Source organism: Equus przewalskii, chromosome 19 (assembly GCF_037783145.1).
Source record: "Equus przewalskii isolate Varuska chromosome 19, EquPr2, whole genome shotgun sequence".
Taxonomy (NCBI): Eukaryota; Metazoa; Chordata; class Mammalia; order Perissodactyla; family Equidae; genus Equus; species Equus przewalskii.
In genome coordinates, this window is record NC_091849.1 from 10,586,838 (window position 1) to 10,612,991 (window position 26,154).

The 26,154-nt window shown below is 50.2% G+C and overlaps 1 protein-coding gene across 7 annotated transcripts; it reads right to left on the reverse strand.

Annotated features, from left to right (window-relative positions):
- Positions 1–1,488: 1,488 nt before the first annotated feature.
- TFAP2A (transcription factor AP-2 alpha) lies at positions 1,489–24,786 on the reverse strand. 7 transcript variants are annotated; one of them, XM_070584038.1, is made up of 9 exons: positions 24,560–24,726; positions 24,002–24,252; positions 14,811–14,868; positions 14,434–14,671; positions 11,251–11,302; positions 8,994–9,225; positions 6,984–7,102; positions 4,914–5,055; positions 1,489–3,186 (listed from the first exon to the last, which is right to left on the reverse strand). In XM_070584038.1, the coding sequence occupies exons 2-9, from the start codon at positions 24,072–24,074 to the stop codon at positions 2,898–2,900; spliced, it is 1,203 nt and encodes a 400-aa protein (XP_070440139.1). In that variant the 5' UTR covers positions 24,075–24,252; positions 24,560–24,726; the 3' UTR covers positions 1,489–2,897. The 7 variants fall into 7 exon arrangements, with proteins under 7 accessions (XP_070440139.1, XP_070440140.1, XP_070440138.1 ...); XM_070584039.1 differs by lacking the exon at positions 24,560–24,726 and adding an exon at positions 24,253–24,354 and having other exon boundaries at positions 24,002–24,155; XM_070584037.1 differs by having other exon boundaries at positions 14,434–14,868; positions 24,002–24,155; positions 24,560–24,786.
- Between the last annotated feature and the right edge of the window lie 1,368 nt (positions 24,787–26,154).

The window sequence follows — 26,154 nt, forward strand, 5'->3', positions numbered from 1 at the left end:
CTACGTTACAGTTAACCAGTCTTCTAGGAAATAATAAATAACCGCTTTAAAAAACAATTGTCGCGTTTCATTCTGAGGATACACTTTCCATTTGAAATTTTTTTAAAACATCCACCATTGTTATGAATTCTCTGGCTTTGGAAAATAGAATTTAGACCCCACCAACTCTCCTCCGCCTGTCGAGATTGCCCTTACACAGCCTTCTATGAGGAGATCAGAAAGCCAAAGGCTGCAAAATGGACACTGCCTCATGCTTTGATTCTTTAGTCCTTGGGAATGTCAAACCGGATGAACAAATGTTAGATCTCCTCTAGTATGTGTGCCTAGACACTTTTTCTATGACCTTTGCTGTAAATCTCCTAGTTAACCATCCCATTTTCTTCTTAAAAATCATTAAAAATCCTCCTCACTTCCAAAGCAAAGACTTTCAAAATCAGTTTACAAAAGCTCTGAATTCGCCATTTTTATGTACAGGAAGTCCTTCCTTCTGTAAGAGCTAAGCACACAGTCCTGCTATTGTAGAAGACAGATAGGAAAGGTCTGCAGAGGCAGGATTCACAGCCCTCCCCCATCCTCTCCACCCCACCTCAGAGAGCGCTTTTTATTTCTAAAAGGTCCTAGGAGGAGCCCCGTAGTGATAGAAAGCAGTGGGTCAACATTTAGTGGCCAGGCAGAGAAGATTCTTTGAATCAACATAATTTCCCACTCCCCTCTGCAACCTCAAGAGCTACTAAGAAGAGCACAGCAGTGATTTCATCTCTAAATAAAATATTAAAATAAATGGGAGACAATTTGCCCTCTCTTTCTCTGCTCCACGTACATTTCTGACACTATTCCCTTTCTCTTCCCAGAAAACGAGAGCTGGTTTTAGCTCATTTACATGTCTCAGCCACTGAGAAGCCTGAGTGAGCAAGTGAAGGTTGAAGTGGGTATTTCCTTTGTGCTAATGAACTAACAATTTAAATTTCAGTCATCCTCTGAGACAGATTCCACAGTACTTATGGGGTGGGGGTGGGGGGAGGTTCTTCTGTTCTGTTCTCCATCTTCCTTGTCATCCTTAATGTCTAGTTCTGAAGGTTTTATGTTTTGGTTTCCAAAGCACAAATGAAAACCTAAAGGATCAACATAAATAAAATAAAACTTTATTTTTAATAATAAAATTAATGTTTCTAGTAAGGAAAAGATAGTATGTCATTCCTTTAGCAGTACAAACAATCTTTTATCCAAAAGAATACATTGGGTTTTATTGTGTCATTTGTCTGAATACAGACTCAGTGGAATATCTAAATGATACCCTGCTCTGAACTCCAAGTTGAAAGTAAGTTTTTATTATACTTGAGGGAAACAATGGGTTCAGCTGCTTATTGCAAGGAGCAATTGCCAAGGGAGAGTTAAACTCAATTACTGTAACCATACTGAATAAAAAATACTGCCAAGAACAAAAATACGCCTGGGTAAAGACAGCCACTGAATAAAAAAAAATCGACATAAAGCGTATCAAATATTTATTTATCTGGGCAACAAAGGACTATGATACATTGACAGGCATGGAAACTACTGCCAGCACAACTCAATACAATACAACTCGAACTGCTTCCAAAATGGCCAGTGAAAATACAGAATACCAGGTGGTCCCAAATGTTTGAAGTTCTTTGAACAAAAAGAGAGAGTGAGAGAAAGAGAGAGGGGAAAAATCCCTAACCCTTGGTTTAAAGACAATACTCATTTATTGCTCAAATGATGCTTTTAAAGGCGGACAGTGGAATAAAATAAACTTTCTTTTTCTCCCCACAATACATAGAAGGGTTATCAAACCACTCAAGTTTAAAAATCTTTCCAGGGTCCAATATCACTTTGTTCTTTCAGTTCAATGGAAAGCTAAATGTAATACTAATTATATATAAAATTTTATTTTACTTTTTTTGTATTTGTTCTGCTGTTTCATTGTTGTCTTTAACATGCTACAACAGGGCTAAATTCATGAATCCCAGAGAAAAAAATCCCCCAAACCTTGAATCTCTAAATAAGTACCATGAACCACATGAAAAACTAATAGCGAAGATTCAAAACCCACTAAACAAGAGGTAAACGAGATCACCAGATAAATAAAAAAAAAAAAGGCTTAAAACAGACTCACCATATTTACAATTCCCATTAAATTACACATAAATAAATATATACAGAGACGTGAACACTGATTCCCTTATATAACTGTGAATCGTGTTGCCAGAGAAAGTTCAAGTTGGTCGCTTTACCTTGAAGAGGAAAAACTTCTACAACTGAAGACATGACATGGAACTTCGTGTATTTGTGTTCAAGTTTATTCACAATACTGATAAAAATGTCATTATCCTTTTTGCCTTTTTTTTAGTATGGCTACAATCTGAACTGAAGTATGTAAGGGAAGGTGGTGATTCAGTCCCATGAAGCTCATATAATTTTTTTTTTTAATTTTTACGTTCTTTTTTCTAAAAAAAAAAAGTTATTACTTTTGTTGTTGTTGTTGTTGTTGATTTGTTGGGGTTTTTTTAAAAAAGGTTCACAAACTCGGACAGAACTTTTCTTTGCTGGCTTCACGGCCTGTTCTGTTCTCTTAGGCTCCACATGAGGGTAAAGGGGAGTTGGTGCTGATGGGGAAGTCGAGGCAGGGCCTGAGTCAGCAGGGGCTGCCCCACTGGCAGGAGAGAGCAGTCCCCCAGACTCCCGAGGGCCGAGGGTGGTGGCGGCAGCGGCGGCGGCGGCGGCGGCGGCGGCAGCAGCAGCAGCAGCAGTAGCAGCAGTGGGGGTTGCTGATCCCGGAGCTGTCACCTGCCGGCGGTGGTAGGTGGGGCAAGATTGAGGGGGTGGGCGCGCCGGGGCTGGTGAGGCGCAGTAGGGGGCAGGGCGGGAGGAGAGCCTCACTTTCTGTGTTTCTCCTCTTTGTCACTGCTTTTGGCGCTGTTGTCCGTGTGGCTGTTGGGGTTGTTGCTGAGGTACATTTTGTCCATGGCCTTGAGGGCCTCGGTGAGATAGTTCTGCAGGGCCGTGACCGCGGCGCACACCGCTGGGCTGCCGAAGCCGTGGGAGATGAGGTTGAAGTGGGTCAAGCAGCTCTGGATGCCGGGCTCCAGGATGGGGTTGGGCCGCGAGTTCCCCAGGGGAGATCGGTCCTGAGCCAGCAGGTCGGTGAACTCTTTGCATATCTGTCTACAGCACAAGTGGAGCAGAGAGAGAGAGATGAGGCTCCTCTGTGGGCAGCACGGGCAGCAGACACCACCTCTCTTCCTGCACTTCCCTCTGCCGGGAGCCAGTGGACACCTGACCTGACCCAAGGCCCCGAGACAGAGCTGGGGGGGCCACATGTGGGGAGATCCAGTCACCTCTGAGTCCACTAAAACTTCTCTCCTTCCTTCCATACTTCTCTCTCTCCTCTCTCAGCTATACCAAACTTCGAACTCCCTCCTTTCTCACTCACACCAAACATCCTAGACATAGGAAAACAGTTCACACATTACAGGAGAAACAAAGGAGAGGAAGAGGGCTGAGGAGTCAGAAACACAGTGCCTGGCCAACGGCCAACAGCGTGCAGCCATCAGCTGTCCTGTTCAAAGCATCACAGGGCCCCTATTCTCTGCTCTCCCAGAGACCTCAACAGTAGTTTGTGGGATGAAGTCTCCACTCATTCACCTTCAAATCAGGCTGGATGTGGACAGAAAAGCCAAACTTCTCTGGGGGTTATTGTGCCTTAAAAAAAAAAAGGCACGAGAAACCTATTACTTGGGTATAATTCAGATTGGTTTTGGGGCAGAAGAAATAAACATTTCAATATCCCATTCCACTTCTTTTCCCACACCAAAAAAAAAAACAATTCTCTAGGAAAATTGTGAATTTGGGTGTACTTAGGAAACTAAGAGAAGAGAAAAAGTTGAAGTTGCAGAAAGGGTCTTGAAAAGTGAGGAACACAGATGTGATCTACACCCTGGGAGCCCTGTCTCTGAGTCTGGGAAGCAAGGATTAGCTGGGGCCTTCCTCAGGCAGCAGCAGCCCGGGGGCGGGGAAGGGAGCGGGGAGGAGGGAGAATGGGGAGCACTGGCTGGCTGACTTCTCCAAGGCCAGCTGATGTCCCCAGGCCAGAAACTGTCCCGCCTGAGGCCTCAGCCTCTGCCCTCTGGTTCCATGCCCTCCTGTGACATCAACTTTGATAATTAAGGGCTTCCAAACAAGCCTTTTAATTTTGAGAAAACATATCAAAACAGTCATTTTCTTTTCACACACCACCTGGAGAAGCCTATTCAGCCCAGGCACCAATGGGAATATAACTTGGGCCATTTTGAAACCTATTTGACATCTCGCCTGTAGGCTAAAACTTGTGGGCTCTGTGTGTGTGTGTGTGTGTGTGTGGCACTTTCAAGGAGGGAGGGGAAAGGAAGGCAAGAAATGGGGTAAGGGATTAGGGTTGAAAGTAGGCCAGCTTCTGGCTTGCACATTTTGCAGGCCACTGCTTAATTCTTGCCCTTGGAGACCATATTGATAGGAGACAAAACTGATACAAGAAAGACAAAAACTGATACAGACAAGCCTGCTACCCCTTTAAGGACTTGATTCTGGTCTTTCTGAAACAACACAGTCACAAAGCCACACTCAGCTTCCATCAAATTCCTACTATTCCCCACCCACATCAATTTATTTTTTTAAATAGAAGCTGGGGCAGAAGAGAGAGAAAAGATGGGAACACACTAACGGTCCTATTTGTACCATACTTCCGTCTTTAAAATACATTATGGTTTATAAGTTTGTGGTGTAACTTCAATGTTTACAACAACAAAGCTGATTAACACAAAAGCAAAGAGGAGAAAAGTGAAAACCAAAATGATTTTGACTTTGGTTTCTCTTGACAATCAGACACAGAGACCCCGAAGAGGTAAATGCCTTACTTTGTAGCCAGGAGCATGTTTTTTCTTGTCACTTGCTCATTGGGATCGGAATGTTGTCGGTTGAGAAATTCAGCTACTGCTTTGGCAGGAAATTCGGTTTCGCACACATACCCAAAGTCCCTGGCTAGGTGGACGGCTTCTCCTGGCAAGAGGTGAGAGGACGGAGGCAAGTGAAAGAGAATCAAAGAGTTGAGATCAAAACTGCCTCCCAACTCTCTTATTTTCTGAACCCAGATGCTGAAGGAAACACAAACTACTTGTTTTCTCATTTCAGGCATTTTTATTCCCTTCTCTGCAGGATCTGGTGGATGCATTTACCAGGAAAAATAGCCACTTGTCCTAAAAGGCCAAGATGACCTGAAAATGTAAACCCCGTCCACTACCCTCCAGTCCCATCCCCCACCTGATGACATTTTCCCAACTTCTCTTTTAAAATGTCTCTTGTATTCCAACCTCACACCTATCAACACATCCATAAATGATATTCATAATTACTCCTTGAGCTTTTCTGCAGGGGAACAACGGAGGGTTTACAGTTTAACTTGATCGCATATAATTATCTGTTCATCCAAACCGATTAACCACGAGGATTTGAGGGTCACTCCACCGAGTCTGTCTGTGTTGTTGATTTTCGAATCTTTGGTTTTAATTTCCTGAACCAGTTGGTTTTTACTGCAGGGCTTCCTGCCATTAGCTCCAGCTCCGGAAGAACGCATGCGCCAATTAGAGCATCAAAGCCGTCCGCGCAGAGCTTGTTTCCATAAAATGGAGCGGATCACAAACAATAACAGTTCTCCAGAAACTGCCTCCCTGCTACAGGACGCAACCCCCAAACCCAGACACACGCTCACACTACACCCGAAGCCACCACTACCATTGTCTTTGCGTATAATTCTTTTAGGGTATGCAGAGCAGGTTCTCTATGTACTGGCATTATTTTTAATATAATGCTAATGTAGTTGAGTTTCTGTCACTGAACAATTGCTTAGTATTTAAGTTAGTTTATTATCACCTTTGTCCTTATTAACAAATGGTTCATGGGATTCCTCCGCAAATGTATGGTTTTAAACAGTTTTTTAGTTATTTACAAAGCTAGAACTGGAATTCCTTTGTAACACATCTCCTCAAATATAAGATGTAAATAAGATAAAATGCCTTCTTTAAATATAAGTGATAGTTTTGAAATATGACTGATCATTTAAATGCCTTTTTTCCTATTGGCATAAGATCTTTCCAGCAGAACACAAAGGAAAATGCAAGAGAGCTACGCATTCATTCCGGCACACCCAAACTTAAGCTAATTTAGTATCAGAAAAACTTAACAGGAATCTAGAGGAGGCAGGAATGTGAGCAGATTCTGGGGACAGTATCTAGATCCGGGAGTGAGGAGAGGGTTATCTTTTGTTTTGAGGAGTTTGGAAGCGTCTATGTGTAGATGTGTGTGTGTGCGTGCGTGCGTGCGTGCGTGCGTGTGTGTCAAAAACTGACATGAGAAACTTTTTACAATGCTTGTTTCTTTTTTCTTTTCCTATCCAAACAATTCAAAGTCTAAAATTGCTCACTTTTCTTCCCCCCAGCAGAGAAGCACAGTTAAATGAAAGATAAGGGAGCACATGTTTGGAAAACAAAAACCTAAAAGGCCATACAACCCTGAGCTTTCAGGACGGTCTTAAATCAGGATGCAGGTCAAAGATTCCCAAATTAATTCAGGAAGTAATGGTCACGCATTTCTCAAACGCACATGTCAGAATAGCTTAAGTGATTTACTGCTGAGCTCTATAAAGGAGACAGGAACTTGAAGAATATGCAGTTCTTAAATTTTCACATTGTTTAGATCAGAATTGGGCCAGGGAGGTGTAATTTTGTGGCCGAGGGGAAGAGGAAAGGAGGATAGGAGTAAATGCCAATAGTTTTTTGACATGCAAGAATTCCATTCACTTCCAGCTATATTCTCTGGAAAAACTGAAACTGCCCAATTGACACAAAATACAACCAAACATCTGGCCACTAAGTATTATCCATTTTCCCAGAAGACAGTTCCCTTTCTTGTTAGCAAGTGGACTCGCTTACCCTCCACTAGTGATGTGAGCAGAGTGACGTTGGCAGCTTTACGTCTCCCTGCTGGCAGATTTAATCCTATTTTGTCCAATTTTTCTCTTAAAGATCTTCCTCCATTTTTAGACTTCGCCCTGTTTCACAAACATATGCGAGAAAGGAATTTAGAAAACACTGGATTGTTCTGCATCACATTATAGTCACTCTGACAACCTCCTAAAATGTGCTTTTAAAAATTAAGAACCATGGCCCAGAGATATTTAAGGGAGGGAAACAGAGGAAGGAATGGTAATGGACAGACCACAGGACATAAGAACTTGTGAAGCAGAAAAGCACCCCTGTGCTCAGTTATGATTGCAGCTGTTGTGGCAGGTTGGAAGGTTTTGAATTGCCAACTCTCCAAAGAAGAACCACAAACAAACAGACACCTCCCATCTCTATGATTTGAGGTATTTTTGAATTTAACTGATTGCTGTGTATTTTCCCTGTTGTTACAATCACACAGATCCCAAGGGGGTCTTTAAATTGTCTTTGCAAGGTTGCTGTTAGTTTGCTCAGAGTAACCAAAGTTATCATCCCTCTGTGTTTCATGCTCTGGCTTTAGCCCCAATGGGAAACTCATTTCACCAGCTGTTTACATGCCATGTCACCAGCCTAACTGGAAATGTCAAAAGCTGATATCAGCCTTTAAAAATTTCACTGATTTCAAAGACAATGGAGGCCGTTCTAAATAGATGTCTAAATAGACTCCCATAATCAGAAAGTGGTTAAGATAAATTGTTTAAATAAAACAGCAAATTAATTAATTTCAGATTTTATTCCCTACTCAAGTGCTCTTTAATTGTGTGGATTAGATTATACTCCCCTAGGTAAACAGTCTCCAATATTGGGGATGGGGGCAGGGGAGGAACAGGCAGAGGGTGGATTCAGATCTATGTCAGTGAAAGACTACAAAGGGACAGCAAAATGACTGCTAAGGAGGAAGAAAAGATTAGGATAGCTGATGTTAAAACCTTCCCAAAACGGCTTTATGGGCTTTATATGGGATATACCATCAGAGCGGAACTATGGGCCCATAAATAGACACACAAATGAATAAATGTCAAAGGAATAAAGTTTTGGGGCTACTTTCTGATGTTTTTTTTAAAAAGAAGAAAATATTATCCAGGAAAGTTCAACACAAGACCCACCCCTCACAACGTTGGGTGGATCCCTAGGAGGACGAAGCCCACAGGAGGGAGAAACCTGCCTGGAGGGAAGGGGCTTCACCTCGATGACCCTGGTAAGATCTTATCTACGAAATGAATGTTCCTCTCCTGGGGGGGGGGGGGGGGGCGGTGCGGATAAGATGAGAATCCCTGGCCACGTAGGTAACATGCATTCGTCAGTAACTGCTGCACAAAATGCACGTAAAGGGGCCTTGCACACTGCCTGGGACACATCAGGGCCGCCGTCCATCAGAACCATTAACCGTCTGGACCAAGTGGCAGTGACCGGGGGGCGTGGCGCTCGGACTCAAGAGAAAGCCACTGTCTTTCCGTTTAAAACCCTAGTCAAGGGACAGCGAGTTGCGGTCGAAGACCCTACACGAAGGCAAGGCGAAGCGACCAGCCTAAGAGGAAGTTTTCCAGGGCTTGCAAGGTGTGCGCGAGGAAGAAAAAGGCGGCTGCACGGCGCCCCGCGGCTGCAGCGGCCGGGACTGAGCCCGCGACGGCGGAGCGAGCTGCGCGTGCGCGTGGGGAGCAGGGAGGAAGGGGGCGGAGGGCCCGGTGAGCGCGCTGCGGAGGCCGCCCGGGCGCGCGCCAGAACCCGGAGCACGCGGGAAGGCGGTGGAGAGCGCAGGCGCGCGCCGCCTCGCCCCACCCCCAGCCCCCACCCACCCGGTTCTGGGCTCTTCTTCCCGCCCCTTTCTTTTCCCGCGAAGGGAGGGCCGTGGCGCGGGGCCCGTTTGCGCGGCCGCCCCGCGCAGGCGCAGTGTTTCCCCGGGCCGCGGGGCGGGGCGGGCAGGGCCGCGCCGGGCCTCACCTCCGCAGCACTCCGCCCAGCAGTGAAGCGTTGAGACACTCGGGCGGTGAGAGGCGCCGCTGTACTTCCGCCACCGTGACCTTGTACTTCGAGGTGGAGCTGAGGAGCGAGAGGCGACCCGGAACTGAACAGAAGACTTCGTTGGGGTTCACGACGCCGCCGAAGAGGTTGTCCTTGTTGATGGGGATGGCGGAGACGGTGTTGCTGTTGGACTTGGACAGGGACACGGGGCCTGCGGAGACAGACGCGGAGGCCGCGTGTGGGCGCGGAGGGGACCGCCCGAGTGCTGCCCGACCCGGCCGGCGGCCCGCGCTGCGCCGCCAACCCGATTGTCTCCCAGCCCTGAAAAGCCTATGGCCCTTTCCCACCTCCTGCCCTATTCCCTGCTCTGTTCCCGGCCTAGGGGTCGACCTCTGCACCTCGGCGCCTCACCCCGCCAGCCAGCCAGGCCTGTGCATGTGTCCGGGCTCTTTCCTTTTAGCTTCAGGATGCTGTTTAGAGATGGTGTTGAAATTGTGACCATCTCGCCTCAGCATCCGATGAGAGTGGGCCCCAGATGAGGTGCTGGAGCAGGGTTTAGGGTGCAGGGGAGGGGATTTGCAAACCAAGAGCAAACTATGTGTACTTCGGAGGCTTTGTGGGGTGAGGGGTTTATGTTGGGGAGAAATTGCTTCAAAGACCTAAAATTAAAATCAGCCGAGAGTTTAGATGGCTCAGGCAGCCTGTAAATGAGCATTTCAGTTAAGGCACTGAGCTGGGAACTGGGGGGTTCTGTTGTCCCACACCACACATGCCCCATCCTTTCGATAAATAGGCCCCTTCCTATGTTTAGTTTTGGAAAAGACTTGAGTTTTGGAAGTCCATTCCACGCCCTGTTTTGAACTGTGAGCAAGAAGGATAAACAGGCCTACCAGAGAATACTAGCAGTGTGTCCTTTTGTTGAGCAAATAATTAACAGTACTTCTCCCCTTAAGAGTCTTCACTAGGAAAGTGGGGAGGCTATATTCTTGCTAGATAAAATCACAAGCTCTTCATTATTGGACCCACCGTAGTTAGAAAAAATCCAAGGCTAGCAGAACGCATACTAACATGTAACATTTCTCAACACCGGTACAATTCAGATGCATTCACAACCATTTAAGTCCTGTATGCATTTATATTTTAAAATTCCACATGGAGACATATGTAATAATATGCATACATTTTCATCACAGTACCCCTCCCTTTTTGATGGGGATATTCTAGAGGTATGGGGAGGTGGGGGGCTCTAGGTTTTGGATAGATCACTTGTGACATTAATAGCTCTGGGGAGGCTAATAGAGACAATAGGAGTTAAACGAACTCTTGAGAGATTACTAATAAAAGAGCCAATTATCATGTCGACTTGGAAAGAGCATCTCTTAAGATTTATCCTTTGCACATCTAATTTGACGTGACAAAGACTTCACAGATGCAAAAATGAAACTTTAAACTAGCTAACAATATAGTGATTGGGGTTAGAAATGAGAACAGTTTTATATAGCATCGTCCTCTGGTGGTGCCTAGAATCCTGAAATGTAACATTGCCACCATAACAAAAAAAAAAGCTGCTGTGAATAGCATTTAATCCAGTAAACTTTATTTCTGCTCACTAAACAATACAAATTACAAATCCATCCAAATCACTTGACACTTTTTTCAACAATTTCTGCTCTGATCCATTATGCTAATGATCCTGACATCTTGAAAATGCTAATTTTAACCAAAAGCCAAATTTTTGTTAACCTAATTCACAAAGTTTCAAAACCCTTAAACAACTAATGAGAAATTAAATTGAAGAATGTAAAAGGTTTCATCCTCTGGTAGGGGTGCAACATCTTTTTATCATCTGCCCTTATATTAATATGAAGTTATTTGCACTATTTTAGCATTATACACTTCTTAACACTCATGGCCACTCACACAATGGATTTCACTATTAAGCCATTCCAAAATTGAAATACCACTTCCAAATCAGTTCAACTATTACACATTTCATGTGTTTGTCCAGATATCATTAACTAAATTAAATGGTCAACTCATGAATCAGAACAAAGCTAGCCTGTTACTAAATACTGAAAACCGATCATTTAAGCATTGCTGTTCTATGCCTATCTATTTGCTAATTCTGAGCCTTTAGGAAATCCTATTTGAAAAAAATAAATACAGCTCTGCAAGTTCTTTTAAATAGCACTCTGCCTGTAAGGACATGCTTGGAATGCAGAAGGAAATGGCTTACCTTTCTTAATTACAGTTTGATCTGGGATGTTAATACCCGGGTCTTCTACATGCTGCAACAAAAGGATACACATGGATGTAAGTGTATAATCAAAACAAAAGGAAATGAATATTCCGTGCAAGAGGGGGGGAGGGGAAGGTGTAGAATTGAAATCTCCCCCTCCCATATAGTGACATTTATATATAAACATCTCATCTTGGCTTATTGGAATTTGGGGCTTTGCAACTCAAGAGGTTTCACTGCACACCCACAGCCAATTTCTCCTCCCCTAGCAAATAATCCATGTTTCAAGGAGGTGGGGGTGGGGAATAAAACTTTCTTTGGAAATTAAATCAAGTTTTGGAGCACCTAATCTTTCTCACAGTCAGTTCACCCTTTACAAACGCACCTAGCTTTAGTTTGGCGCCTCAGCGGCTTCGGACCTTAGCGATTCCAGTGTTCAGGCAGCAAAAGCCAGAGAAACACAATAGAAATGACAGAGGCGGGAGGAGCAGGGGAGGGTTGGGACCGTTGTAGGTAGTGTGATAAAGAGCAAGCGCATATACACACCTTCACTTATGCAAAACTGAAAATAGTTTATTTGTTTTTTTTTTTTTTTTTAAAAAGGACTACTGCCTAAACTGGTTATCAGACAGTAGTATGAACACGATAAAAAGCAGAAAACCTTTGAGGTAGTTTTCCTGTTGTCCAGCAGCAGATTTGTTGGTGTGGGGTTCTTGTTGGTGGGGTTTTTTTGTTGTGTTTTGTTTTTACAGATGGATGGATATACGTGTGTGCTAGAGTCAAAACGTGATTAGAAAGTAAAATGAAATCATGTTTTCTAATGCAGAAACTGACAGGCAATATAGTGTCTGGCTGTGTTTACAAATTAGCACCAGGGCTGCTGAGATAGAAGATTTTGCAATCGTTACCAAACACAGGCATTACCATTTAAAAAACTATTACTTCCTTCTCTAGTCTTTGTCCAACAATAATACTAATTCGAACATTTTCCATTCTGTCTTGGATTTATGCTCCTGTTAATTGTGCCTGATCGCAATGATTCCGGGTGGATGGTACTAAGTTGCTTTATTACAGGTTTTATTATACTCAATGCTCTCATTTGTAACTTGCCTAAAGTGCTTCTGGATTTAAGTATAATTAAATTGAGAAATGTTCAGAAATGACTACTGCTGCAGTTCTTGTGTTTTAACTATATGGGGAAATATGATCCCTTTATGCATGCACCCTAAACCCATAAAGTAAATGTAGTGTGGCATAATACTTTTATTTGTGTTATTTCTAGACCTTGTCCATACAGGGAAGACTGTTAAGTTTAAAACCCCACTGAGATATTAATGATTAAATAATTTTCACCATCGATTTGATTTTCTTAAATATTTAGCAGTCATTCTTATTAAAGGTTAACTGTTGTAGCAGTGAGAAAATTGAAAACAACCCTTTTCCTGACCCAAATTCCTTTGAAAGAATTTTTTTCTTAAAAGGTGGGGGATGGAGGGGGAAGAGCAGCAACTGGGTTTCCTTATTTTTATTTGATTTTTTTGCTTGATTTCTCCTACTGACCAATTTCACCACAAAGAGTAACTATGCAGGTGTTAAGAATTCACACCAGCCACTTTGGAATTTTTGCAAAGCAGAGCAATTCTAATTCACAGTAGTTCCAAAAGCTTACAACGTTATTTTGCAATTCAAATATTTCCAAAGCGCAGACTAGGGAAAGGGTTCAGAGATTCTTTGGGAAGGGGAACTAAAATGATCACAACTTCCAGATTAGTTTTTTAATTGCTGTTTTCTCAACTATTGCTTCTCTCATTTCACTTCCCAAGAAATGCACTGTTTAGTATCAGTTTCCAAAAACATGTATGAACACACACACGTGCACACACACGCACACACATGCAATGCTTACTAAACCCCACACTGGATCAAGTACCTACTTTCCTACTTTCCATGCAAGGCTGCTAAACATAACCAAAAAATTTCAGTGATTAACTGGGCCAAATGAGAGATGTAATAAATTTTCTAATTTCCTATGTAACTTAAATAATGTTTTAAATTCACCAAGCAAGCAGGTAAGTTCATCTGACCATTTTCTTTGCAATCTAATGCAGTAATCATTAAACTGTCAACGAACATATTGCTGCAATATTTGATGCAGTAATTTGAAATAGCATTTTAGCAAAAATCACATCCAGATACATTTCCTCTCCAAAGAAAAGTAGCATTAACAGAGCCTTTACAGCTTTAATAAAATTATTGGTTTGTTCTAATTCTGTTTCAGGAAGGTTGTGAGGAAACCATAAATATGTAGAATTGAAGCAGAGATGCTGGTTTAAATTTAATTTTGGAAAGTATTTTCAAATTATCAATAGCCTGGTTTGCATTGTAAACAGTAAATGTGCTAATACCATGCTTATTTAGAAATCATTTAAGCTGCATTTATTGATAACTGAATTAGAACTCAAATAATGTATTGCCCAATAGTCTCAAAACATTTAATTTAATATGGGGTGTAGCAGCTTCTGATAGGCGTTGGGAACCCAGCTAATGATTTATGAGGTCAGCATTTAGCACCCCTAGGAAGAGAAGAAGGCTGTATTTTAATGTCCCTTTGCTCGGATTTGCTGCTCAACTATTCTTTAATCAGAGTCAGGTATACACACAACTTTTAGATATCACTAGTACTTCCAAAATCGGTAAAAATAATTTTCCTAGTGCATCTTTTAGCTTTCTTTTAAATTGCTAAGGCATTTCATGAGCTCTTTCGGTTGAACTGAACGTCTTTTCCAGGACAGGGAGAAATCCCCATGCCAGACTCAGCGGTGGAATCAGAGCCTCACCTAATCGAAACAGTTTACGGTCCTCGAGAGGGGAAGATATTGTTGATGGTGACATTCGTCTGATTTATTTCTGTGTTGATGGAAATGGTAATGCAGGCATTGTTTGAAGGAGCTCCAGGAACCATTGTTCTAGGAGCAGAACTCTCAACTACTTTAAATTTTTAAATTTGGTTGTCTACGTGGGTCCTCAAAACCTCCACCCCAAAAGCGAAATGAAATTTTGAAAAGGTAAACACCACTGAGGAAAGCCCGGGCCCACCGGCCGCACGTTCGGGTACCTTCTCTGGGGCTGGGTGAGTAGGGGCTGCATTCCCTCTCGCGACGCGCGCGCGAGGCCTCTTACCGGGACGTCCTCGATGGCGTGAGGTAAGGAGTGGATCGGGAGGTCTCCGAGTCCTGAGCCAAGCCCGTGGGGGCCGTGCAGGAGGTCCTCGTGCCGCCGGTAGTCCCTGCGAGGATCCAGGCCCGACAGCTGGTGGGGCAGCCCCCGGTGCGTGTGCAGAAGCCCAGACTCCTGGCTCTGCCTCTGGCCGGGCCAGCCCGGGTGCTGCGGCTGCGGCTGGGCGTGTAGGGGGTTCAGGCTGTAGGGGTCGTTGACGTGGGAGTAAGGATCTTGCGACTGGGGGTAGATAGGCTGGTAGGGCGGGGGGAAGTAGGGGGGCTGGAAGTCGGCATTGGGGGTGTGGGACAGCGGCGGGGCGCTCGTGTAGGGAGATTGACCTACAGTGCCCAGCTGGGGCAACCGTGCCGTCCCGTTGCTGGTGCCGTCGTGACGGTCCTAGAAGAGAGCGAGAGGAAGGGGAAAGAACAAGAAATCAGGCGTCGAGTTACAGCTGTGCACTCGAAATCCACTCCGCAGGACTGCGTGGGAAACCGCCCTTTCCCGTCGGCAGGCTGCCGAAAGAAAGCAGCTCTAAGTTGTTCATTTCGGAAAACACCCCCAGAAGTGAGCCGGGCTCTTCCAAAAACGCAGGGAATTAGAGTGTGCAAACGTGAGGGCATAAGAGACTCTCCTTAGGCGTTTCCTTCAAAGAGGGGAAAAAGACAGAAAAGGGCCTCCCGGAATACAGCCCGTTCAGCTGCAGCATGAGACCTCCCTTAAGCAAAATTAAAATTCCTGCTAAATATTAAACAGCAGAAAAGGCCTTTTCTTTTTTCCCCCGGATTTGAACCTGCCTGCCACTGCGTTATTGTTTACTCTGTTCCATTTATTGGGGGGGGGGGGGGATCATACACGTTCAAAGACTATTACCATTTCATGACTATTTAAATAGAAACATATTTCGTAGAGGGGCTGTAACGAAAGCACACGTTTAAATTAGCAGCTTAAAGATGGTTTTAACTGCGGGATGGGGGGCTACCTTTTCCGCTTCCTCAGTTAGGAGCCTTTCTCTGGACAGGGTCGATTTTTGATTTGGACGGGGAGAGGGCGACGTCAAGTCAAGGTTTAAAACAGAAAGATTCAGCCTTAGTGGGTTTAAAAGAGAGAGGTGCACCCCGGGGCAGAGGCCCCCGCCCCTTCCACCCCAGCCCCAAAGGGCAGAAGAAACGCCTGACTTTATGTTCCTCTATTGCAATTCGCTTGCAAAACAAGCAAACAGAGTTCGATTCCAGGCACCGCGAACCCTTGGAGGTTCCGCCCCGGGCCCCGAGGGTAGGGGGCACACCGGGCCGAGTTTTTCCTGCAGACGGATTAAGCATCAAACGTTGGGAACATCTCGGGAACAAGTGAAGACGCAAGGAAATAAAGACGAAGGTGGCGAGAAACACGCCTTGGGAAGCAGCAGCGAGGTAGGTCTGCGCGCCGGGAGGGGTCGAGCGGGGGCAGGGGGTAAGGCATTCGATTTACGAACGGAAAAGAGCGAGAGAAAGGAGGAAAGAGGGAAACGCACATGGTAAGGGGGTGTCCTGAAGGAAACCTGCGCGTGAAACCCGAGGTCTCGGGCAGCTCCGCAGCGCCAGGTTTCCAGCATAGAATTCCTAAGGAAACAGGGATGGGGGTGGGGGTGGGACTCACCATAGCTGAAAAACTGTGAACTAACATCTGCGAAGAGTCTGGGGTAACGAGTCAGGGTGGAAAAAAACAAGCAAGCCTGGAGAGCCCGGCTGCCCGGCCGCCCGAGCGCGCCCCACACAAAAGGCGCCGACAGCCCGCGCCACCCAGGACTCCAGTCACGGCGCCGACGCTCCCCCGAGCGCTGGAGCCCCGCTCTGGTCCATCCGAACTTGAACCACCGATTCGAGCGGCGCCTTCAGCTGGTCGAGCCCACGGTCTCTATCCTGCCGTGATCGGTTATGATTCAAAGTTCCTTAAAAAAGGAAAAACCCCAAAAAAAGGAAAAAGAAAAAAGTGTGTGTGTGTCTGTGTGTGTGTGCGTGTTCCTTAATCCGTGTCTCCCCCTCTTTTCTTAGCGGCGGCTTCGCTTGAGCTTCTAATGACCGCGCTGGGCAGCGTTCCTGGAGCCTCCTAATAGCAGATATTCATGACTATTAATATTACACGAATACTTAATAAGGGAAGAATGCCTGGAAATCGAGCGTGAAGCGGAGAGGCAACTCGCGCCGGAGCCGGCTCTCAATGCAGTCCATTGACGGGAGCCTCAGTGTAGCAAATCGGAGGTGGGGAGAGGGAGCGCGAGAGACAAAAAGCGGGCGAGAGAGGGAGCGGGCGAGCGCGCGGGGGGCCGCGGCGCGGCGTCTGGCGAATCACAGGGAAGGGGCAACATTTTAAAAGGTTGCAGGGCATGCAAAAGTGAAAGAGAAAGAGGGAGAGCGGGAGACCGAGGGAGAGAGCGCAGAGAGGGAGAATGTGTCTGCGTGCGTGTGTGAGAAAGAAAGTGTGGGCGAGCAAGGAGAGCCTGGAGTGGAGAGAGGGGAGGGAGGGAAGGAGGGAGAGCCCGAGAGGAGGAAGGGAGGGAAAGAGGGAGGGAGGGAAGGAGGGGGAGGGGGCCGAGCCGGAGCGCACGGAGGGGGAGGCAGCGGGGGAGGGGAGGGGAGGGGGAGAGGAAGCGAGCGAGGACAATCAGACCTAAAAGGCTGAGGCAGACCTCGGGATACCGTGGGGGCCGCGCGTCGCGGGCAGGAGCTGCCGGGGACCGCGTCCGGGCGTTCATCGGGCTCTCGGCACGGTGGGTGCTTCCCGGTCCTCTCCGGCCGCGGGCTCCTCCGCTCCGCAGCCGGGCCTGGGACTCGGGATTCGGCTGCCCGCCGCCGCGCCGCTCCTCCATGGCCCGGCGCCCCGCCCGCCACCGGCCCTCGCCTCGGCCGCCGGTTGCGCTTCCCTCGGACACCCGGAGCCGTCCGCTCTGCGGCAGCTGCCGCCCTGCCCTCGGCTCTCCAAGGCAGAGGTGCGGGGAGGGGGAGCCGGGACGCGGCCCGGGGCGCGCAGAGACGCAAGGCGGCCCAGCCCGGGCGCCGCTGGCACGGGTTCCCGGCTCCCGGCGCAAACCCGTCCGACTGGCTGGGCCACTCCCGCCTGACGCCCCCCAGATGACGGGGCTCGCTCTCTCCCAGGGCGGCAAGGCGTCCGCCGCTGCCAGTCTGTCCGCTGGGTTGTCAGAACAAGCGGCACCTCGCCTGCTGCGTGTCCCTGCAGAGCCCCGACATAATTAGACAGTCCCAAGCCGGCTCGGAAACCCGAAATCCCTGCTCCGGCGCTCGCCCACTACAAAGTTGTTGAAACAGCCTTCACTCTTTATTCTCCGCTCCCCCTTGTTTCTCGCTTTTTTTTTTTTTTTTTTTTTTTTTTGCCTCGCTCACAGACACATTCACATGCGCCCCTACAGGGTGCCTCCCTGGGGGTGCAAGTTCATTGCCTTTCCCGTAGGTCCCATAGGCGCCCAGCGCGGCGCGGAGGTTCGGCCCCCGCCCGCCAAGGGCTCGGCGCCCGGAGCTAGGTTTCGGCCTTCGCGAAAGTGAGCGTCCGAACCTCGGGCCACAGCCCAGACTGGGACAACTCATCCTGGGAGACTTAGGGGTTCACTTTCACCCAGACCAGCTTGCAAAGGGCCCCCCTCCCCAGCCCTGAAAACAAAGCGGATGGTCTGACGTGGGGTCTCTGCGCCCCGCACTGTGCGCGATAGAAGCCCCCCGAGTCGCGCCAGTCCCGGTGCGACATCATCCGGTGCCCAATGCACGGAGGCAGAGGGGGGACGATAGGGCGAAAAGGGAGGGCCCCTGAAAGGAGAAAGATTTAAAATAGTCTGCAGAAAGGAGAGGGGGAAGGGGACGGGTGACATATCGTTCACATAAACTCAGCTGCTGATTTCAAGTGAAGACAAGACCCCCGCCGCCGCACACGCACAGAACTCCACGCCTGACATTCTCAGCTCCAAATGCCGAAAAGAAAGACAGACAGACAAGAAATGGGAAAAGAAAAGAAAAAAATAGCAAAAGCCAGGACAGCCACCTATTTATTTAGGTAATGTCGGGCAGCAGGCCTTCCTTCCCCACCCCCTCTCGTGACTCAGGCGCTCATTTCGACAGAAGTTGTAAGGGTGGTGAGGACAGCGGCCGCCAGGCCCGTTCCCAGCGCCTCCCGAGAGCGGACCCGTGGTGCTGGGGCTTCCCCGGCCTCCCCAAGAAGCCGAGCTCCGGGAACCCTGGGTTTTAAAATGGGCTCCAAAGCGGCGCGCTCTGTCGTCCCGGAGGACTCTCCTAACCAAAGGTCGTGTGCAGCCCCGCCAGGATTCACATGGTCACGCAGCCGAGCGCCGGGCGGCTCCAGGGGAAGACGCGTGGGGACCCGGCGGCCAGTAGGCTTCGTGCCGCGTGCAGTCCCCCACCCCTACCCCCGGGGTGAACCAAGTAGCTCAGAGAGAGAAGCTGTTTAGAACTTCTTGAATAACATAGAGCACCTGGAGCGAGCCCCGCAGCAATTTGGGAGATGAGTGTTTCCAAACTGAACCCGCTTACTGGGAGGAGCAACTCAGCTCAGAGCGAAGCGGGCGGCCCCTTCTCCAAACAGAAGAGAGCCTTTTTAGAAAGGGGGTGGGGAGGTTAGGAAGGAAGCAAAGAAAGAATAAATAAAAGAAGCACTATTAAAGAGCAGAGAGGAAGTTAAAGAGAGAAGGGGTTTTCTCTTTCCTTTCTTTTCCTAATGACTTGGGCCCCCAGAATCTCGCTGGAAAGTCACGCAGAGTGCACAGGCGCGTGCCCAATTGTCAGTAACTCCTGCAAAAACCCATGCTCGTCTCTTCGCTCCACTCTTAGGCACAGCCAAAATTGATCACAAAAACGGGGAAAGTGGGACACGGGCTTCGAAAGAGGGGAATGAAAGAACGGAGCGTCCACATCCTCCCTCTCCATCTTCTCCCCTACATTCTTCGGGCGAATCCGAGAGGCGGGCGCTGCGCTGGGGAAAGTTTGTCCCACCCGCATGTCGCAGCTGGCTGCGAGGAGAGGAAGGAGGAGCGGGAAGGTAGAGCTCGGAGCCTGCCGCAGCAAGGATAACTGAGCCAGCGCCGCGCTTACCTCGCAGTCCTCGTACTTGATATTATCCGTCAGTTTCCAAAGCATTTTCATGGATCGGCGTGAACGGATTTGCCCCCTCTCCGCCTCGCACCCAAGTGGAGCTACTCTCTGGGTAAGCGCAAAGTGCTGGCTGCCGGCGATGAGCGCAGGAGGAGGAGGAGGGCGAAGAGGGGGAGGAGGAGGAGGAGGAGGGCGAGGAGGAGGAGGAGGGCAAAAAGGAGGAGGAGGGCGAGGAGGAGGGTGAGGAGGAGGAGGAGAGAATGGAAAGAGCTCCCGTGTGCGCTCGGAGATCTCCCTCTAATGGTAGAAACTTTTCCCTTTTCCAGCTCTTTACCAACCGCTTAATCGCCTCATTAGCATATCAACAATAGTCCAATTGCTCGCCAGCACCACAATCTGCCGCCGGCCGCTCCGACCCAGGTATAAAGGCCTCTCCGAGCCGCGAACTTGCTCCTAGCGCGCTCGCCCGCCTGTGAGCCGACGAAATCTCCCCTGAGCCCCGCCGCGCCCCTGCCCCAGCACCCCCCGCCCCATTCCACCTCATTCAGCTTCCTCTCCATCTTCTCCTCGCGGGAGATGTCCTCCGCAAAAGCTGCGCAGGGTCCGAGCGGCCACTTCTGGGGCCCGGCTGCCAGCACCTCTCCCCCACCCCTGCCGCCACTAACGGCGCTGTCCTTTCGGCCCTGTCCAATTTTATTAGAAATTATTAGCCTTTTCGCAATTAAACATAACCACCAAACCAAGACCGGCGAAGTCACTCCAGGATTTTTGCCCAACAAGAGATCGCCTCTGCTCGCGGCAGCCGCCACCTCCGGCCGCAGCGCCTCGAGAGTTTTATTGGCTTTGCGCTTTCCCCCCAGGTGGGAGATTTTGCCAAATGGCTCCGGTTGCTCGGCTGGGGTTTGCGATCCTTTAATTGCCGCGTGTAAAATAAAAATTGTACCCTGAAGAGGTTACTTGACAGCTCCAGGGGTTAAATGATTTTCCTCTCGTTTGTATGAAACTAGGGCCGACTGATAATTCAACGTGGCGTCTGGGCTAAGGGTTTCCTAGGTGCGGTGTGGACAAGAATACAGAACTCCTATGGAGACTCACTGTCGCTTCTGGAGTGGAGCCGAAATACCGACATGTGTGCGCCGTGTCATGCATGCATCAAAATAAATTGCTGGGAACCAACTCTTCGCTGTGCTAATCTGCTCCAGTTTTCCCAAGATCCCCCTTTTTAATTAAAGCAGGAGAGTTCCTTCATGATTTGGTGATGTTACTAACGCGGGCGCGCTCGCGGCGCAGTGCCCGGCTGACGCGGAACCCGGAGGCCCCGGAGCCAGCCCCTCGTCCAGGTTGGCAAGCCTAGCTCCCCCGCTCCACACAGGGGCCTGCTCGCCCCACCGGGGCTTTCTATTTTTTTCTTCTGTTTTAGCGAAATTTTTTAAGGAAGAAAGAAAAGAGAAAGAGTGATGTGATCCTCCGAAATACAGAGTAATTAATCTGGCTGATCTTCCTCGTTTTTCCTCCATAAAAAAGTTTCTGTCTTTCTCCCTCTCTAATACCGCAAACTCCCCGAACAACAGTAGCTCTGGCCTCAGAGTTGCTCTACCAACGACCTCCGCTCCATCTGGGCCTGTTTCTTGCAAATCTCCAGTCCTCCTAGGTTTCCACAGGGCGTCCGCGCAGAGGGGTACAGGCTTTTGCAAATCGAGCTTTCCCTAACAGGTGGAAGCGAGGCAAGAACAGGGAGGATGCCTCCCCCCAACCTGCCGAAGGGCAATTCTCCCTCCAGAAGACGGCAGCAAATTCCCCAAGCCAGGCAAAGTAGGCCAGAAGCCCCCAAAAAAGTTAGGAAGAAAACTAGAGCTGGGGTGGGAAGAGCTGGAGGGACGCCCTCCCGAGCCCTCCGCGCGCCCTTGCCCTCCCTTTCCCCTCCTGAACACGAGTCCAGTCCCTTGGCTGAACCCCGCTCTCGGCTCAGTACCGCACTCTGCCCAGAAAACGGTCAACTTCCAGGGCTAGCACCACGCGCCCTGCGGGCTGCCCCCGGGCCCGCAGCTCAACCCGCGGAGTGAAGGCGGGAGGTAGGCCGCCGGGAGCGCTGACACCTTTCCAGCGGCGGCCGCCAGCCGCAGAGCGTGAGCTGCAGGCCGAATCCCAGGCCTGGGAGCATGGGATTTTACACCCCCAGATGTCGCCGGAGTATGCTTCAGGCAACTCTTAAGTTTCGCTTTCTTTCTTGCTGTTTGTGGGCTAGAGGAGGCATTTAAGGCCCTTCATCTTCTCCACTCACCACCCCCCTTTCTGACCGGCGCCCCGCAGATCTCCGGCTCCGCACCCGCGGGGGCTGCTAAACTGTTGTTGTATTCCCGCCGAGGGCGCCTTTGAGGTGCAGATTGGGGCCTGCCGGCTCGGTGCCGCCGCCCTGCCCGCCTTACGGGCGCTGAAGAAAGGCCGGGGCCACTGCCCCGGTCGCCCCTGGAGCCAGCCGAGCCGCGTTAGTGTGAGCGTCATTACCACGACAAGTCATTTCATTGCATGTCAATGCTCCGGCCTCGCCGGACCCCGGGACAGCAGCGCCAGGCCTGGGGGTAGGGGTCGGGGGTCCAGGCCTGATGTGGGGGCGTGGAGAGGGCGTCCGGGGAACAGCGAGTATCTGTGTGAGCGACAGGGACGCCGAGAGAAACAATGAGACAGCGAGGGGCCAGAATGACTATTTTTTCAGGTTGTCACCACCCAGTGGGACACAGGAGCCCAACAGGCCAAGGCCTGAGGATCCGGCCCCTCCAGGCCCCAAATCTGCGTGCCCGCCCGAGATCTAGTCTTCCCACCACCTGCCAAACTGTGAGCCCGCAGGAGCCAGGCCCAGGGTTCCCTCCTTTCCCCTTCAGGCCGCGATCTGCTGCTTCCAACCTTACTCGGGTCCCCTGGAGGCCCAGCCCCGGGCCGAGGCCGCGCCTGGCGCCTTCTCACCGCGAGGAATTCTGCAGCGAAGTTCGCCCGACTTGAGCAGAAAACTCCAAAGACCTCTGCCCACGAACTCCCCCAATCTTCACCCTCCAGGGAAGAGGATGAAGAAGGGCCCTGAGGCCCACAGGGGCAAGGGAGGGAAAGATGTGGATTCCCAGGATTTGTGTTTGGTGCTGGATTTGCATCCTTAAACCACAAAGTTAGTCAAACTTTGGGGATAAAATTGCATTTACTGAGGTTTAACTAGAGGGAGAAGTATGAAAGAGCCCACGGTTGATAAAAATAAGTGCAGGGAAAGAAGTAAAAATCGCAAGATGACTTCCTTTCCCCAACTCCAGGGAATGTAGTGAAGACGAGACTTCTCTAAACCTTACTTGTAATGGCGTAAATCTGAAACAAGCGAAAGAACTCGCCCCAGAAGGAGCCGGGCCTCGACTTTTCTTCGGGAATGTCGGGGCGTTTGCTTCGAATCGCCCCGCAGGCCCGTAGGAACACAGAATCTCGCCCTAACCAGGCCTAGCTTGGCTGGGGCGAAAAGAGGGCCCTGCGGTTCTCATTATGAAATGGGCGACAGGGGAGAGGCTGCTACCCTCACCAACCTGGCCACAGCTTCCCTGGTTCCCGTAGGGGAAATGTCTGGAAGTTAGGAGAGCGCTGGAAGAAGGCCCCCGTGGCCTGGGTCGAGCTCCGGGGCTCCGGCAGGGCAGGATCCGGAGCCTAAGTGGCCTTGTGGTGCCCGAGACCGAGGAGGGCCAAGTTTCGCAGGCTTTGGTTTCGGCAAATTCTAACCCTCTTGCCTCATCACCCACCATTCACCCATCGTCCAGTCACCCCCATCCGGAGCCCAACCTGGGAAAACTGGGTTCAGGAAGCGGACTGAGTGAGAAGCTAAACTTTGCGCAAACTCTTTTAAGTATTTTCCAAAAGAAGAACCTCGCCGCCGCAACTAGTCCATCGGGCCCCCTTTTCATTTTCCACACCCCCTAGATCCCCAAAACTTGGAGACCCAAAGGGAGACAGGTGCACCAGAATCCCACCTCACGCGCAGCCCTGGGGTCTAGGGCAAGACCCAAGGCGAAACCAGCAGGGAAGCTTCCTCTCGGCGCACCGCACCCCCCGCCCTGCGCCCTCCCCCCTCCTGAATTAGTCATCTACCCCTATTTCTACTTGGGGTGGGGGAGGACTGCTGCAGCGCAAGCCACAAGTGACCCCCGGGGGCCACCTGTGGAGCGCGCGCCGGACTTTCCCCGGCTCCGGGCCCGCCGGCGGCGCACGTTGCCCCCAGCGCCGCGGCCGCCGCCTGCGCTCGTTTTTCCTGTCCTCTTTCTCTCCTGGGAACACTCCTGGGCACTGCCAGGCGCGCCTCACCTACGACACTCCTGCCCTGGGCCACGGCTCTTCCTCTCCGCCTCCCCCCTCCCGGCCCCCTCCCCCGCTTCACCCCCGCCCACCTCGGCCCCGGCCAAGGCAAACCCCCGTACCTGCCAGTCCCCCATTTTGGCAAGTAAGGACATCGCGGCTCGGCGCTCCTGGCGACTGGTCCCCGCCGGGCATGGGCTGTAGGGCTCGGCCGGGCCCGCTCCCTGGAATCGCTTAGGCAAATCCTCCTTTTTTACCTGCTCACCAACATCTCACCTGGTCATAAAGAGCTGGGTTGCTACCTGCTGACGCATGCGCACTAGCCCAGGAATTCACTCCGCCAGCCCTAGCCTCCTCGCCTCGCAGAACTGACCTGGGAAGTGATGGATTTATAGCCGCGGCAATCTCGCCATCAGCTCCAGCTTTTCCCAACAGCCCCAACCCGCTTTCCCAGTCAGTCCCTGAGCAGCGAACTGAGGCCGACTGTCTGCTGGGGTGTACTGGGCGCGATGCGAGTGTGAGGGGGTGTTTTCGCACTCAAGCAATGGGGGCATCTACACGCTTTTCCCATGGCTCTTCTCCTTCTCGGAACTTTGGAGCTGGGAGAGTCTCCACCCAGAGATGTGGAGGGGGGAGGGCAAGGCCTGGAGACGGGGCCAGACCCGATAGGTCCTGCGCACCTGGATGCTCGCTGTGGGGCCAGATGCCAGTCCGGGCCTCCCCACTGGTCCACGAGGTTCAGGGTACTCCCGGCCCTCGCGGATCTGAGTCGGCAACCCCCAGGGCTGCTTCGACGTTGGATCTCAGATCAAAGTGTTTCTCAGTAGGTGAAGACGTTCACGATTCTGTTTCATTTCTGGCTTCTAGTTTTAGTCTCCTCCCACCGCAGAGAGCCAACCACACACACACCCTTGCACACTCATACACTTACACTTCTATTCCCACTTTCACAATCCCCTTCCCCCACTCCTCCATGGCTTCCCAGCTCTTCATCTTTTCCACTAAAAACTTTTTAAAGGGAGAATGGGCGCGTCGGTGGTTCTGGGATGGGCAACTGAAGTTTGGGTTGGGGTTTGCTTTCCCATGACAGATAAAATCACTCAGGTGATTTCACCGCTGCTTCTAATTAGAAGGGAGCTTTAAAAGAAGCCACAGGATTTTGGGCTCCCGAGGAGCTCACTTCCGTCGGGAACCACACCTGGCCGGGAGGGAGGCGAGGCTGAGGAGCTTAGCCAGCGGCCGCCGTCGCCCCGCTACCGTGCCAGCCTCATTCCGGGGCAGCAGCGAGATCCCACTGTCCAGGGCCTGGGCCTGGGGTTCCTGGGACCGGCCCCTTGATCGTCTCGGGCTGCCGTCGCGGGGACTGCGAGGCGTATAAAGAATCGGTTTCAAATCGTCTTCTCTGACATGTCAGGCAAATGTGTGTAAAAGGTCAGCTCCGCTCTGAGGAGTGGAGATTTGTCCCCACACCCACACCTCCCCTTTCTAACCCTGCGCCCCGCTCGCTCGAGCCTCCATCCCTGTGGCCGGCCCAGATGGCCTTGCAACCTCCGGACATTTCCAGGGGTGGGGTGGTGGTGTCTCTCCCAGGAAACCCTGTGTCGCCTAGGCATTTTAATCGTCCCCAGGCTGTAGGACTTTTATCTCGATGCCAGTTCTCTTGTTGATCTGAAACTTTCTTGGACCTGCCTTAGAACCTTGCTCAACAACTTTGGGTTTTGTTTGTGATTTTTTTTTTTTTTTTTTTGGCTTGCGAGAATTTTAAATAATTTGAGTTATGGCACTTTTAACCCATAAGTGTCTACGCTTCCCTTTCCTGGCTTTTTCCAGACTGTCGAAATAAGTTGGTGAAAATCGAATTCATCAAAGTCCAAGACACACGCGGAGGACGCGCCTGTAGTTCTTCGACATTCCGCCCAGAGGCGCTGTGCCTTCTTAAAAATGAGCACGGCCTCAGGCCTGCCTTCTCCCGCGCCGGTGGAACAAGAGCTGCAGGGACCTGGGACCCCGCTGGCTGGGCCCAGGAAGGACGGGCCGGGGTGGAGCACGAAGGAAGAGTGCCATCTCCAACTTCGGTCGTGTTTTGGGGTGGGGGTGGGGAGGGCAATGAGGAGGCAAAGCTGCCAGTGGGATTAAACGCGAAGCCAAGCTGCCGTGCAGGGTTGCATGGAAGTGGACAGGATGGTGTGGAAGCGAAGCAGTTCAGGCCCTGGGCAAGGGCCCTTGAGGTCTACTCAGATGCTTGGGACAGGGGCTGGGGTCAGAGTAGGGGGAG

Excerpts from the sequence above, each read along its gene's own strand:
- TFAP2A (XM_008542912.2), bottom strand. The coding sequence starts at position 19,613 with ATGAAAATGCTTTGGAAACTGACGGATAATATCAAGTACGAGGACTGC. Across the intron at positions 7,103-8,993 it reads CTGGGCGGAGTGCTGCGGAG|GGCGAAGTCTAAAAATGGAG; the intron begins GTGAGGCCCGGC and ends TTTGTGAAACAG. Across the intron at positions 5,056-6,983 it reads GCTCACATCACTAGTGGAGG|GAGAAGCCGTCCACCTAGCC; the intron begins GTAAGCGAGTCC and ends ACCTCTTGCCAG.